The sequence below is a fragment of the Penaeus chinensis genome, chromosome 39 (assembly GCF_019202785.1).
Source record: "Penaeus chinensis breed Huanghai No. 1 chromosome 39, ASM1920278v2, whole genome shotgun sequence".
Taxonomy (NCBI): Eukaryota; Metazoa; Arthropoda; class Malacostraca; order Decapoda; family Penaeidae; genus Penaeus; species Penaeus chinensis.
The window spans coordinates 3,375,260-3,390,259 of record NC_061857.1 but is presented as its reverse complement, the minus strand read 5'-3'; the positions used below and the strand labels follow the sequence as shown (position 1 = coordinate 3,390,259).

The following is a 15,000-nucleotide window of genomic DNA, read 5'->3' as shown; positions in this document are numbered from 1 at the left end:
TGGCAGCTCCTAAATGGCTGGAACAGTGATGAACTTTGGCATTTTGGTTTTGACAAGTGACGATTCCCACACCAGCAGAACGCCAGTCTCTGTGATGCCACATAGGTGGTGGTTGTCACGAGTATAATGAAGCCTATGGAAAGAGAGTTTTTTCTCATGAGAAAGATGTGTTTTTATCAAACATTTTCCTCCAAATAAATCATATAACAGGTAAAACAGTATCCATATACAAAGATATATAACTTACGAGATGATTGGTTGCCTGGCTCTGTCAGTTCTCAGCTCCCGAACTGGGCGAAGGTCCCACACACTCCAAAGTCTGGAAGGAAATAACTGTGGTCAAGAACTTGTGATAACCTTGATATAAATCATTTCAAGCATGTTTAGCATTTTACATTTTTCCCTGAATTCAACATAATTACAAAAAATGGTAATAAGATAAACACACAAAAAGTATTAATAAAAATAAAACATTGATTTTGTCTACCTAATAATGCCATCTGCTAAGCTTGTAGCAATGACATTAACAGCTGTGCCCTCAGGTGCTGAGGAGAAGGTGATTGCTGTTACAGGTGCAGGGGTGACTACAGAGTCAACCAACGCTCCATTTATGGTGTAGAGGCGCAGAACAGAGGCAGCAGAGCCTAAAGGACTGACTGATGCCCAGTCACCCAAAGTTTCACTCATGGCCAAGAGAGAGACTTCAACACCACTGGATCCAATACTCCTGATATATGACAACCTGGTGATGAATAATAATAACAGTAAGAAAAGGAAAACCATACAAAAGGAGTTATAATACGATACTAACAATAATGTCTACAATACTGAGTTAGAATGAGATCTAGAAATTTCACAAAAAAACTGCTTTCCTTTTATGAACAACATACCTATTTGTGTCCCACAGAACACACATGCCATCTTTTCCACCTGAAACACACACACTGAATGCTTCAGACACATACATATGCATGATGGGAGCTGTGTGTGCTAACAGTGTTGTCGGGGTAAGAGTGGCTTTCAGGTCTCCCCCTGCATGATATGGAGACACCTGGTATACTAGGATCTGACCTGATGCAAGACCAACCCATACCTGGCCACTTCCACTGCTACACCACATGACCTGTACAAAAGGGTGTAGGGGAGAAGTAGAAGAGGTATAACCTGATATATTTATCAAAAAAGTTTTTTCTATGACTTCAAACTCCAATTAAGGGTTTGTAAATTTACAGTAATATGCTGAATAGTAAAGTTAATAATTACCTTGTCAAATGGTGGTACAGCAATGAGAGGCTGGGATAGTGTATCTTTGTGGCGGCGGCAGCGTATGATTCCGTCTTTGTGATGAGATGATACGATGTATGCACTGGTGGTGCCTTTTGAAAATAGAGGACAAATTAATCAATTCGTTATCAAAAGCAAGTTAGATATAGATATCAAATCAACTAAATGAAAGAGAGAGAGAGAGAGAAATGAAAAGAGAAAAAAAGAACAGAAAAGAAAAGAAGAAGAAGAAGAAGAAAAACAAACATGGTATTATTATCTAATTTCTAATCACCACCAAAAATATATTTAAGCACAACATCTTCAAGAATAACTAATTCTACAAAAAATATATACATACTGCTTGATCATAACCTGAAACTTTTTGTTATGAGGATTACCACAGTAATTAGCATCTCAAATCTGAAATGATCTTACCTGCCCAAATAAGTCCTTTTTCTACTCCAGCTGTGACAAGATGTGTGTGTGGAGGCATCAGCAGCAACTCTGTTCCCGAAATGCTGGTGACATAGGCAGCTGGCGTTTTGAGCAACTGCACCAACGCCAGAATGGGTCGATCGTCTGCAGGTGAACCAGCATACGAACCCCAACGAAGCCCTCGTACTTCATGTAGGACTTCTGGTGCCTGGTAAAGACAGTCAATATTTCTGATCTCCAAAATGCCTCCAGTCACAAAATGTAACATGGTCATGAATCCCAATATTGAGACATTGACTTAACATAGGTAATTGCATAGATGAGGTTAAAACAAATAACAGATGCTAGAGAAATAAAGCATGATAAAAAAGAGGAACGTGTTAGTACATACCTGGGGGTTTTGTGCAAATCCAGCATTACTGACAGGCGGGTGTGGGTGGCTAAACAACTGCTGAGGAGTCTGCCCATATGTTTTGATCATTGCTTTCCTCGCTTCTCGGCCTATTTCGTCTCCACCACTCTCAACATCATACCCAAAGTATGTCTGTGTCAGATGAAACCATTTATTATTCTTCCTATAATTATCATAAATTACCAATTCAAAACTTTGCAGTCCTTTTAAAATAGACTTACCACTACATTATTCACTAACAAGCAAAACCCAAAAAGTCAAAGACAAATTATTAGTAATGTGCGAGCAAACAAAGTTAACCTACAGCAGGATGAAAGACGTTGATTGCTTCAACAGCTGCACGGCCAGTCTGTTTGTGGCCAAACACAAGATCAATCCAGTGGTGAAGGTTCTGAGTCACATATGGTGACTCCAGGGCAGCACGGTGTACAAGCACAAACCTATTGTGAAAAAGAATGGGGAGTTAGAAAGTTATCAAGGGGGACAGGAGGCAGAGAAAGATGGACAAGGAGAGAAGGGAGGAGGGAGGCATAGAGAGAGAGGAAGGAAGATGGAGAAAGGGAGAGGGAAAAAGTGAGAGGTAACGGGAAAGAGAAAGAAAATGGGAGGAACAGAAAGAAATTGATTCTTACTGATAAAATGCACAAATGTATTCTCTATTTTCCCAGCACACATACAGGTTTGACAACCAAGGCTTTGAATATCCCTCACCTTCTTGGATCATCTCCACTCCAGGGAGGAAGGTGGACATGATGCACTCTTTCCCCACTTTGCCGAACACCAAAGTTGAAACCTGTAATAAATGATATTCTAGCAATACAAAAAAAACATCAATATTTCCTTTAAGCATGTGCGTACACATGCAAAAACACAGGACCGAAATGCAAAAAAAAACATGTGTTTATATATCTGTAAGCCAATACAGGCAAATAATAGAAAGAAAAAAGAATATTTGCGGAGAAAATCCATGGAGATCCATATTTACCCTCAGAGTTAAGGAATATTTCTGGCAGGAAAAAGAACTCTGGGATAAGTTCCTTGAAATCTGTGGTTGAATCGCAGGAAGCCAAACGCCACGAGGTCTGAACGGCATGGAAAGTGCGGTCTGGGATGTCAAAGTTCCCATCTGGAAATTGAGAAAAAGTGATTTCCAGTTTTAAAAGTACTGTTTTCTGTGATGGGGCAACTGGGATGTAAAAAAAAAAAAATCTGACAACCTACATTTAGGTTCAAAACTTCTTTTTTAAATCTGAATCTGTTAACAATAGTAAAAACAGCACTCATTTTCTACCCATTCTCAATATCTAAAATGCAAATTTCATCATCATAATTACATCTACATACAATGACAACCAACTATTTATATTCTTTTTATCACATGTAGGTAAAGTTTATGTCTATGCTAACATTAAATATCCTGAACATGCATCTCTTTGGGGACTAACACCAGGTTATATTGTCAGAGCAAACCAACACCGAACTTATCTTGGCCAACTTAGAACAATATAGATGGTATTATCATATCAAAAGGAAAAAATTACTCAGAAAATTTTTAAGAACTCATTGAAAGAAAAGGGAGTAAGAAAAAAAATACAAAGGAAAAACAAAAAAAGAGGGAAAAGAAAAGTAAATAAAAAAATAAAGAAAGAAAGACAATAAAGTGCAAAAAAAAAATAAAATAAAAAATAAATAAAACCTGAGAAAAACAGTGGGAGAGAAACACTGTTACTTAATACAATTAAGACCAGTCCTCCCTCCCTCTTTTGCACATTACCTTGATATCTAAGAAAGAGCTGAGTGAAGGGAGGCAGGCGCACGAGGAAGTGGAGAACAATCCCTGAGTTGCTGTAGTGGGAGCCATAGTGGTAAGGACCATCTCCTGCATTCTGACTCATCTGCCTTGTTATCTAGAGAGAGTATATACACATTCATATATCAACTTATGGATCAAATTATCTGTTTTAACATTACTTATTGTATGTATATTATTACCCCAGTTATGAAGAAATTGAAGTTCAAGTATCAACATGGAGAGCAATGTACATAGGTTTTTTAAAGCATAATGAAAAAATAAAAAAGAGGAATCTTATATGAAAAAGTACTGTCTGATGCTATATCTAGATTCCCTTGTATCTCCTATAATTCTGGAAAGAAAAAAAACTTTTAATATCAAAAGTGAATGAGAGTGAGATAAAAGGAAGAAAATAAATGAGGACGCAAACATACCTCATAGTTATTAATGTAATGTTGCTCCTTGTGTTTATGTTGTACTGCAATAGGCTTCTTCAAATTCCTGTGGATGAGTTTTTGGTAAATTATTCCAGACTTTCATTATGGAAGCTATTCATATTGCCTTTTTATAAGAAAATATCTCTGGGTCTACTAACTTCCAAGTAATCAAACGAGGAGGCTAAAGAAAGAAAAAGGCTTGAAAGAGAACAGAAACTACTTCTAACATAATGATATCAATACAATCTTCAATTATTTGAAGATTGTGAGTAAAGGATGATTTTTTAAACAAATATATTTCATATAACATGGAAAAAACAAAAGAACAACAAAAAATGGAGTATTAGCCTAGGACTAACTGATGTCATAACTTACCTATACACAGCTGGGTCATTAAGGTTCAGGATCTCAACAATGTAGTTGGAGAGAATGAAGGGGAACACAGGATACTGCATCAGGTCATTGAAAGAACGACCAGCAAGCTTGTTCAGTTGAGTCAGATATTCATAGTTTGTTATGTGACCTGTAGAAAAAATGAAATAGAACAAGAATATATATATTTCCTTAGTTCGTTACACAATACAAAAGGAAAACCACATTTTTTTTTGTGAACAAAGGTTAAGTGATGAAAATAATGAATAATCCAAACCACGGCTTACCTTCCCTCCATTGTGTGGTGACTTCAGGTAAAGTTGCTTTGCTCGAAAGATTTGGAAGGTCAGATGTGCTCAAGATCCCGATAACCTAAGATCAATAAATAATTACTTTGATTTCTTTACCATTTCCTATTTAGTAGCAAACTTGAAGAAAAGCTGTTAGATACAATTCCATGTTATCAGCAACATGAAATACATGAAATTAGGTACTTAATTAAGGTACCTAAAAGAAAGACTAATGAATCCAGAGAGTGTTCCTATGGGAAGAGACAGAATGCATAAAGAAATCTTCCCTGACCAACATCTATTCCAAGCTGGTACTACTTGAAGTATGAGGTCACCCAAGACACTCAGGGCTGATCTGGCATCTGGCAGACTGACATAATTAGAAATTGGGAAGCTCTGGTTTACGGAAATTATGCCATACGGAGGCCATAATACACAGGAGGTTAATCTCTATCAAATTCAGCATCAACTGAGCAATTATATTAATTAGAGAAGCAATCAATACACACCAGTAAAATTTCATCCACCTTATAAAGAGACATGGAAAGAAAGAAAGAAAAAGAAGGAGAAGCAGGGAAAAAAGAAAACACACCATTCCAAAAAGAACCAACAATTGAATGAATCCATTCCAAAAACAAAAGAGAAAGAAGCTCAGTCACCCACCTGGTTCCTGTGCTGGGTGTCAGTGAAGGCCAGCAGGACAGAGTGCCCGGTTGTTAGGAAGACCTCCAATGCGCAGTCCTGGAGTTGGAATCGGCGGATGTGGATCTCGCGGATGTTGTCGAGGGGCCACGTCACAGACACCACTTCGCTGCTGCTACCACACTGTTGGCAGTTGGGATGTCAAGTAACAAATATGAGCAAATCAGAGTGGCATACTTTCTTTACTTCTGAACCTATTGCCTCTGGGGATGACATGTATGTAAATGCCATGTCCATTGTGATTTACATATTTTAATTGTGTTCACACATAGACAACTCACCAAGTTCTTAGTCACCAAGGAGTCAATTAGTAATCCTATCTTCCCTGTCTTCTATTTTCCTTCATTTTTGGAAAGGTTCTTTCATTTCTTTTATTGTTATTAGTATCCTAACATTATAATAATCATAATGACAATAACAATAATAGTAACAGTATCAATATCAATAGCATTAGAAAAAACATTGCTCCCAAAAATTCAAGGATTGGAGAATCAGGTGAGGCTCCATAGAGCCAAATTGACTGGACACTTGTGGAGCTATCTATGTGTAAAGAAAATTAACATAAAAAGCAGTGGAGAGTACATTTCCCCAGTAGCAATGGGTATATAAGAAAAAAAAAATTCCTTAAAATAACATGGTCTTCTAACAATTTATTCTAAACCAAAATGGTCCTTTTATGACAGCTCTTATGATTACACCTCTTCTGGTCAATTTATGAAGATCTGCTTGTAATAAGTATGCATAGGTGAAATTACAACAAGAAAATAATAAGCACAAATAATAATAATAATAATAATAAAAATAACAATGATAACAAAAATAATAATATTTAAAAAGTGAACATGTATAAGAACAAGAAACATGTACAGTGATAATACCTGGTTCATGTCAATCGTAACTTGTTCTCCCACAAAATACATTGCAGTCCGGCTGATGAGGATTTCACCTCGCTGTTCCATCCCTGGAGAGACAACAGAAGCACTGCTCATGTGGATGATGCGTTCGCTCACATTAAGTCGTTCGATCATGACCGCCATTGCTGACTCAGTCTCTGATCCCTGAAGGACAGCTTCTAGAGGAGCTAATTTATTTTCTATGTCTGTAATCAAGAAGGTTAAAAGGAAAATGTTACACATGTTTCATATATCTAAGATATTAACCGTACTGATATATTTCATGAATGGATATATACAATTTCAAGAAAGAAGAGCAGGGAGAAGAATGTGTAGAAAAACTGTTACTTACCTAATTTCTGTCTATATTCTGGCATGAGGTAACGAGGTTGTATATTAAGGCGACCTCTCTTGAGCCTTTTGCGGACTCTCATTGGGCCTTCAGTTTGGTCTAGCTGCCAGGACCTGTTAATACAGCCGCAGTCATAAAATCCAGTTTCAACATATACTTCAGTCAACCAGCAGAAACCATGCAAATGCAACCCAAAAAATAATTCAGTAGTGTGCTTTTTCATACGAAAAATCTCATCACTTTCTTTAACCATTCTGACTGCAACTGGGGATAACCAGTATTCAGCCTGCTAAAACTTGAGACATTTTACTTACACAGAAAAGATTTCTGAAATGCATCAAAGCAGATGCAAAACAACTGTATAAGCAAACCGCTTTTTCATAGAAGTGCATTCATGATCTTATTCCACATACTCCTCCATTCATAAAATTGCTTCCTACCTGATAAAACTTAATGACAGCATGTGAAATTCTTACTTAAAAATAGTATTGTGATGTTAAGTTTCTGAACAGTATCTAACTTAGATGCAGCTTCTTCAGTGTCCTACCTTGGATAAGCTTCTGGGAAATGCCAAGTAGCTCTCTCATGTGTGAGGAGATCAATCAGGCTTCTCCATCTGTGTGTCAAGTGGACATGGCGACACTGTGAGTGCTTGATGCCCCCGAGAACTACTTTCCTTTCTACATTCTGCCTGTCTACAACTGTGCGTGTGAGGCGACTGCATTCTCCTGCTACCGACTCATAGACTTGGCTGTTTTTCGTCAGTAGTCTGGGAATGTGGAGAAATTTATTCAGTTCAATGTGCAATTGTTTTAAGTATTCACAAATGATTCAAGTAAAATATTGAAAAGTGGATAATCTCCAGAGCAAAAATCAACAATCAAATGAAAAATAAACCATCAAATCTCTCTACATAATTAACCAACTATCACTGAATTGCTGAGGAAAGCTAATATTGTTCTCATGGATTTCCAAAATGTAAAATATATGTACCTGAATCTTAAAACTGAACAGAGCACACGAACACCACTTACCGTTTGTCCTGCTTGGTGCACCGATCGACAATCAGGGCTGCAATCTTTGCTGCCTCATCTTGCCACTGTTTTTTCTCCTCAATGACTACACTCCACTCCTTCATGGCTCCATGAGGTGGGTATAGCTAGGAAGCAAATTAGGCATTTCAGGAGAAATGTGAAAGAATTTGGTATAGAAAAAAATAACATTCTGCAGTTGGATTTATAGAAAAACCATCTGGAATTTTGTATAACATTCAATTGCCTATGAAAAATTATATGTTTCAAAGGATTGCCTAAAGAGAATAATTTTATAATATGAGCTCAACTCATTAACTGGATAACTGGAGATAACTAACTATCCCTTTAGAGGATCACATGAATTACACAGATACATGATGAACCTTCACAAACATGAACAAGTCAGCCATTAATACTTAATAGGTATATATTTCATAAACATGTAATAAATGCAGCCGACACTTGGTTTCAGGAAACAGAATACACTTACCTCTGGTGGAGGCAAGACATGAACAGTGCAATCTTCTAGTATCTGGAGAACCATTTCACAACACTTGACAGCTGCTCCATCTAACTTGTTCTCATTCTGGTATCGCAGTTCATGCATAAAGATTCCTACTTTGTAGAGTAACTGGAAATATTAATAGAGATAAAATGCATAATAAAAATGCTGGATAATATTGAATGTTTTTGTATGAGTTCACCCACTAATCAGTGCAAGAATGAATTAAAGTCTCCTTCCACTATTCTCAAAAAGAAGAAGAAGACTACTGCATCTACATCTAATGAACAATTACCTGTGGATTTGCCTTGTTTGCATATGAAAGAACAGGCTGTATTCGTGAGTGGGTGGCCAGTGATTGAGCAGCTCTGAGCCGGGTGTGGATGTGTGTCCTAGGGGATGTGACCAGAGCCAGGAGGTGTGTGAGGTGAAGTCTCAAAATATCCTGGCAACCCCACACTACACGCTCCCAGCCAGTGCGATCGGCTGTGCCTGTTTGGGTTGAACTGGCTTTAGGTATGATATTTGAATAGGTTAAAAAGAAAGTAAGAATTAGTTGTATGGAAAAAATATTACAACCAATAAGAATACTATAACACTATACAAACTACAACAACACTATACAAACTACAAAGTCAAACTAGAATAAAAAATTCAAACAACTGAATCACTCCTTAAACTCCACACATATCCAAATCATACCAGTAAAAGGACAAGACTTATCCAAATCACATTGGTAAAAAGATGCCTTCCACCTTACCTTTCCGCTGTGTGATGGTTGCAGCTGCGCTTAAAAGGAGTTCAAGTAGGAACAAGCTGAAGGTTTCTGGTGCACCGCCAGATGGCATCTCATTGCCCACAGACTCAACAGATGACCATGCTGCATTACAATGAAAAATACAGTAAAGAATTACAAATACCAATTCTATAAGAACAGAATATTCCAAAATAAAGATTCTCATAACTTTTTAATGTTTCTCACATATGCAGAGAGGTTAATGTAAACTGGAAGTAAATAATAAACAAAACAGATAAATTGTCCCATACCAGACATGAACACAAAATCTGTAGCTTTCTGCAACAGCACTTTAAATCTGTCAACTATCTCAGAATGGGCAAGAACTTTGTCCTCCTTTTTTGCATTACTAAGAACGAGGGATGGAGAACTGCGGCTCTGAGACATGAACAGCTGATCAGCTATGTTGTGCAAGCTGAAAACAAAACAAAAATAGGATATAATGAGATGGTAAAACACCTACTGCATTCTACCTCTGGGGAAAAAGGTGTAGGAATTAATATTATTGCTATGGACTATTAATGGAATCTATCTCACTGCAAAAGAATCAAAGGCATTTCTGACCTGTGTGTTAAGGGTATAGTTGTGTAATTGGCTAAAACAGATCCAACGCCTGAATCACTGTCATCTCGAGCTGCCATGGTGGCAAACAGCTTGATGTTGTGTAGACTGGATGATCCAGAAATTCCAAAGGTCTTCTCCTCTAAAAAAAGGAAAAAGGAAAAAAATGTCATCATGAAAGTTGCCTTAACAGAAAAATAAAAATACAAAGTGACATATTTCCAATCTTTATCATCTATCTCTTTCTATGTAAAAGCATACCTCTAATACTGTTACTTAGATCCTGTCCAATAGAATGTAGATGTGTGGAGGCTGTGGCTTGAATGCGTGTAAGAGCGACTTGCAAAAGAGCTGCCTCTGTACTGCGCAAGTGCCCCACACAACTAGCCTGGCCTCCACACTGGGCTGCTTCTCCTCGACATAAGAGGTTTAGCTGGTGAAGCACCTCGAGACTCAGCTGAAGTAAAGAAATGGGCTTTATATTTCTGTAAAGTGAAGCCATTCATTTGAAAAGAGTTTAAAGTATTATTTATTTTGGGTGAAGAAAGCAACTTAATAATAACTAATGATATAAAAGAAGTTTCCTTATAAACAACAGTACCTACCATGAAGTGTTTGTGTTGGGGTGATGCTACCAGGCAGTTGATGATCCAGGAGAAGATTTCAGTGATGTCAGACACCACCACCTCACACTCACTCTCACCTGTGATGTCATTGATGCCAAGGTTGTTGTCATGCAGAGACTTCTTCATGGTGGAAAGGAGTGAGTCCACAAAGTGAGCTTTGTGAATGAGTGGGATGATCAGTTCGGTATTCTGGAAACAGTATGTGGACTTAAGGAATCTGGGGATTGTGTAATGATCAGATATGCTGGTAAAATCTGGCAAAATATGCTCCATTTATCTATCAACTTTCCAATTAGTCTAACTGCTGATCCCATGGTATTAGTGCATGCAGCCACATTCTGTCATCCTACTTTACAATTCCCTCCAAGACATGCAAACAAACAAATACAAGCATATAACCTATAATTGAGAGAAAACTGGAAAATAAGAGATTATATTAGACCTAGCTATACTTTTGCTACAATCAGTATCATGGTTTTCATATACTTACCTTGTGAAGGAGGTCTAACAGAACCATAAGGGAGTTGTGGCACAGAGCTATGTCTTGGGCTGAGTGCGGCAACAGAGCCATCAGTGGGATGAAGAGCACCACCTGATAAAAGGGTTCAGAGGCGTTAGGAAAGACAGAGGAACAGAGTGCTTCCACTTTAAATGACACCACTTAAGATTTTAAGTTGGAGATGATCATATTATCAGTACAATTTGCAATACACACACACACACATCATAACACATGTATACATATACATATGCACAAAATCTCACCTGATTAGGAAGAGCAAGGCTTGGGTCACTATCAATGGCATAGTCCTCAAAGGTAAAAGATCGTCCCAGAGCAAGGGAAAATGCAGCAGTGACTAGCTGTGTAGAAATCGTGCTGTGTTTGTGCAGCTGCTGAGCCATCACTAATGGAACATTCTGACGCAGGTGCATGACCATGTCCTCTGGGGAGCACCTGTCTAGTATCACGGTAAACAGCTGTTGGCAATACAAGTGAGGAACCATGGTCATTCATCAGCACTATGGTCTGAAGTAAAAAGCATTCAATATTCCTTTTTAACCCAAATAAAGACAATGTATTCTTCACTGCTCAACTTACTACACATACTAGAAACTTAAAAGAAAGAAAGAAAGGAAAAGTTACCTTGAAGACAGAACACCTAATAATGGGCTGAGGGTGGTTGCACATGATCAACACTTGATCCATGAACAAAGCCTCAGCCAACAATGTCCTGGTAGTGGTGTCAGAAGAATACTTCAACACCATTTCCAGCATTTCCAGCAACCCAACCACTACCTGTGTTAGGCATGAGTGGTCGTCATTATCTATGCTCTCATCTTCCTCGTCACTGTCATCCTCATCTGTATCCATCACCTCCTCAGTCCAACGACTTGTCTTGCCCAGAATCCTATCATCTGTTTCTGTTTCCTCGCTCCTAGATGACTCGTCTGGGCTACTGTACTGGCTCTGCTCATCTGATGTCTCTGCCTCCTTCTCACTCTTCTCCTCACCCACTTCAACTTCTATGTCCTTGCTTTTTGCCTTCGTCAAGCAACTCCCATCATCTACATCCTGTTCTTCTTCCTCTTTGGCAAGAGCAACTTCTCCCACTGGAATGACTGCAGAGAGAGCGGTTTCAATCTCCCGGATCACCTCACCATCCACTTGATCCTCAACCTCTGGCATGGTCGCATCGCTGGCAGTCTCACTGTTGCTCACACTGTCCACTACGTCTGTATTCTCCTCCTCTCCTGAGCTTGGAGAAGTGCTCTTGTTGGGGGACTCTGGCTCTCTCTTCTTCTGACTGCTCTTTACTGATTGTGGCTTCAGCACTGGATCTTTAGTGCCAATCACAATCCAATCACCGGTCTGTTAAGAGCGTGAAAGAGTGAGTGTACGAGGGCTATGTGGGTGATTTAAGTATCAGAGGTAAAGATAAAAAAAAATAATAGTATTACTAATACTTACTAAAATATTACTACTAATAATAATGACCACAAAGAAATAAAAGAAAAATAATCAAACTAACCTGGCGTTGGCTTTCCTGACTTGGCCTAGGAACGTCATTTATCTCAGCTGCCAAATCGACCCCAATAGCCACAAGGGATCCTATTGGAAGACAACATATATTATCATTTACTTTTCTGTTCAGGGAGTCTTCTCTTAGCTGCATCTATTCACCTTAATTATTATTACTCCAAGTGCTGGGTTTCTGTCCAACTTGATACTCCATTAATGTCCAGTATGACAATTCTCTAAGGCATACTGACGGCTTGCAATGTTAATTCAAGGTAGTACTTTGTCTATTACCATAAAAGAAAAGTATGTATGTGCAGGTTTGTATAAAAGAGACTTTATCACCTTGTCTACTATTGGTTGAAGATGGAACTTGTGGTAAATAGTATGCAGTATGCTGCTCTGTAGCTGCGTAAGTAAGGTGGGCAGGATGTGATAGCAACAAGAAACCATAAACAGCTGCCACATCTCTCACACGGACTCCAGGTGACCCAATCCCAAATGAGGTAATCCCTGGAAGACAGGAAGTCAATAATGGTATTAATAATGTGGAAAGCTGTACCCAATACAGCAATGCTGAGAGAGAGAAAGAGAAAAAGCAACATTATGCAGCTGTCCTGTACTAAAATAATGTGGCAACAATATTAACATACTCTTTAAACACACCCTCAAAACTTCACCAACCTGTGGGCGTAGCTGCCATGCCAACTCCCGAAGGACCTGAGCAAAAGCCTGAGGAATACGAGTCCTGGGCAGAAAACCCATGTGTGTGACCTGTGGCTGCATTTCTCCAAGACCCAGGTCCCAGACCTCCTACCAGACCTGTTACAACACTTACCACCAAGTCAGCTGAACACAGGCCATCCAGAGAACCTGTTGTTAGCTCTAGTTCCTGTGATATTTAGAAAAAAAAGACAAATAAGTAAATTATTCAATATCCATGTTTCACTATTTGTAACTTCTTTTGCTATTCATTTACTTTGCTTACCCCTAAGAGAGTGAGAGAGAGAGAGAGAGAGAGAGAGAGAGAGAGAGAGAGAGAGAGAGAGAGAGAGAGAGAGAGAGAGAGAGAGAGAGAGAGAGAGAATCAAACCAACCTTGCACATGAAGAGAATCTTGTCCAAAGCATCAATGTCCCTCAACTGAGAGAGATTAAAGTCTCGATATGGTTGGTTTTCCGCCACCAGCACCTTCAGCACCGACAGCAATATACCTAGTACACTTATCCTTTCCCCATTCTCATCCACACAATACCTGGAAATGGTTGATGAAAGGATTTATATATCATAACAGTGTTTGAAAAGACAAGGAGTATATCTCATTGCTAAGCATTCTCTGTTATTCTGAATTGAAACTGAAAGACTGCAACAAACAAATGGAGGAAACAATAGAATATAAAAAATAAACGGAAGAGACAGATAAAATGAACTCATACTTTGTTGTCTGTTTCTCAGAACAATTCCCAAGGAAAGTCTTCCAGTTGCTAATGAGTGAATCCATAAGGTCCCTGTCAACTAGCATTGCTGGTACATGTGGGGCGATGGTGTACACATCACGGCATGCTAAGTACTGCACGACACTCGGATAAGTACAACCATCAAGCAGAGCCTGTAATAAATTATGTTCAAATCATTATATACAAGTGCAAAACTAAATATCATCAACTGAATAATCATAAAACCATAAATTTAACATATTCAGGGGGAAATTCCGAAATAGCTCTTCTCCAATCAATACCTTAATGACCTGCACCCCTGGAGATGCAAGGGGAGACATCAGAATGCGGAAGATGAGAGAATTGCCTCGGATCCCCGCGTACTGGGCAGCCAAGTGAGGAGAAGTGTGAACTGCTTGCAAGAGAAGTGTGAGAGCCTCAGCTTGTTCTCTTTCTTCTCCCTTCACTTCAACCATCTGGATCAGAAAAAAAAGTGGATCAATAAATTAGTAATGCATATCAGTTTATAAAGTCCTTTAAAAAATTCCCATTTTTGATATGCTGTGGAGGCCAAAATAACACAGAAGGCAATACTGTACCCTTGCACACAGATAGACAAGATGGGCTATCCCACCCATCTGCAACAGTGCTAAATCCGGGCCTTGATTTCTCACAGGGTTCAAATCACCAAACATGACAGCTGTTTGTGTGGAACATGTTGGGTAGTGGGTCCCGAAGTCTGTGGTGGAAACAAAAACGCGTTTCCTTTAATTCTCCTATTAAAACTTTGTGTGGCTACAGTATTTCCAAAAAAAAGGATACAATTGAGAAAGGATGAAGAATAAAAATCTGACTTAAAGTAGGTAAGTGTTTACCTTGCAGTGTAGGAACATGTGGCTTATAGCACAAGAACTCTGAAGGCTCCTGAGCAGAGTGGAGGAGCAATAAGCACTCCTGCGCTGGTCTTATCACAGACTCCATACGTCCATATATCACAGAGAGGTCCATGCCTGTTGTCAGAAGCTTGGGTGTGATGAAGGGCATCAGCAATACTCTTTCGTCCTTGGAAGTAAGTGGG

General features: G+C 38.8%; 1 protein-coding gene across 2 annotated transcripts in view; it reads right to left on the bottom strand.

Moving 5' to 3' along the window:
- The window catches only part of LOC125046619 (lysosomal-trafficking regulator-like), a 91,093-nt gene that overhangs the window by 1,272 nt on the left and 74,821 nt on the right, over positions 1–15,000 (bottom strand). For both annotated transcript variants that reach the window (XM_047644448.1, XM_047644447.1), the window contains exons 13-49: positions 14,798–15,000; positions 14,522–14,661; positions 14,225–14,398; positions 13,923–14,095; positions 13,585–13,741; positions 13,172–13,379; positions 12,833–13,000; positions 12,501–12,580; positions 11,615–12,340; positions 11,236–11,448; positions 10,961–11,062; positions 10,450–10,659; positions 10,106–10,301; positions 9,848–9,986; positions 9,535–9,698; positions 9,248–9,367; positions 8,783–8,979; positions 8,476–8,616; positions 7,986–8,110; positions 7,499–7,720; positions 6,952–7,064; positions 6,585–6,805; positions 5,668–5,829; positions 5,002–5,086; positions 4,718–4,865; positions 4,340–4,406; positions 3,888–4,020; positions 3,099–3,239; positions 2,825–2,906; positions 2,418–2,553; positions 2,093–2,245; positions 1,702–1,909; positions 1,264–1,376; positions 891–1,123; positions 488–742; positions 248–319; positions 1–133 (exon numbers count right to left, since the gene is read on the bottom strand). The exon at positions 1–133 is cut by the window's left edge and continues 1,272 nt beyond it; the exon at positions 14,798–15,000 is cut by the window's right edge and continues 191 nt beyond it. In XM_047644448.1, the coding sequence (XP_047500404.1) occupies positions 10–133; positions 248–319; positions 488–742; positions 891–1,123; positions 1,264–1,376; positions 1,702–1,909; positions 2,093–2,245; positions 2,418–2,553; positions 2,825–2,906; positions 3,099–3,239; positions 3,888–4,020; positions 4,340–4,406; positions 4,718–4,865; positions 5,002–5,086; positions 5,668–5,829; positions 6,585–6,805; positions 6,952–7,064; positions 7,499–7,720; positions 7,986–8,110; positions 8,476–8,616; positions 8,783–8,979; positions 9,248–9,367; positions 9,535–9,698; positions 9,848–9,986; positions 10,106–10,301; positions 10,450–10,659; positions 10,961–11,062; positions 11,236–11,448; positions 11,615–12,340; positions 12,501–12,580; positions 12,833–13,000; positions 13,172–13,379; positions 13,585–13,741; positions 13,923–14,095; positions 14,225–14,398; positions 14,522–14,661; positions 14,798–15,000 (6,304 nt within the window). In that variant the 3' untranslated portion in view covers positions 1–9. The remainder of the gene's footprint in view (positions 134–247; positions 320–487; positions 743–890; positions 1,124–1,263; positions 1,377–1,701; positions 1,910–2,092; positions 2,246–2,417; positions 2,554–2,824; positions 2,907–3,098; positions 3,240–3,887; positions 4,021–4,339; positions 4,407–4,717; positions 4,866–5,001; positions 5,087–5,667; positions 5,830–6,584; positions 6,806–6,951; positions 7,065–7,498; positions 7,721–7,985; positions 8,111–8,475; positions 8,617–8,782; positions 8,980–9,247; positions 9,368–9,534; positions 9,699–9,847; positions 9,987–10,105; positions 10,302–10,449; positions 10,660–10,960; positions 11,063–11,235; positions 11,449–11,614; positions 12,341–12,500; positions 12,581–12,832; positions 13,001–13,171; positions 13,380–13,584; positions 13,742–13,922; positions 14,096–14,224; positions 14,399–14,521; positions 14,662–14,797) is intronic.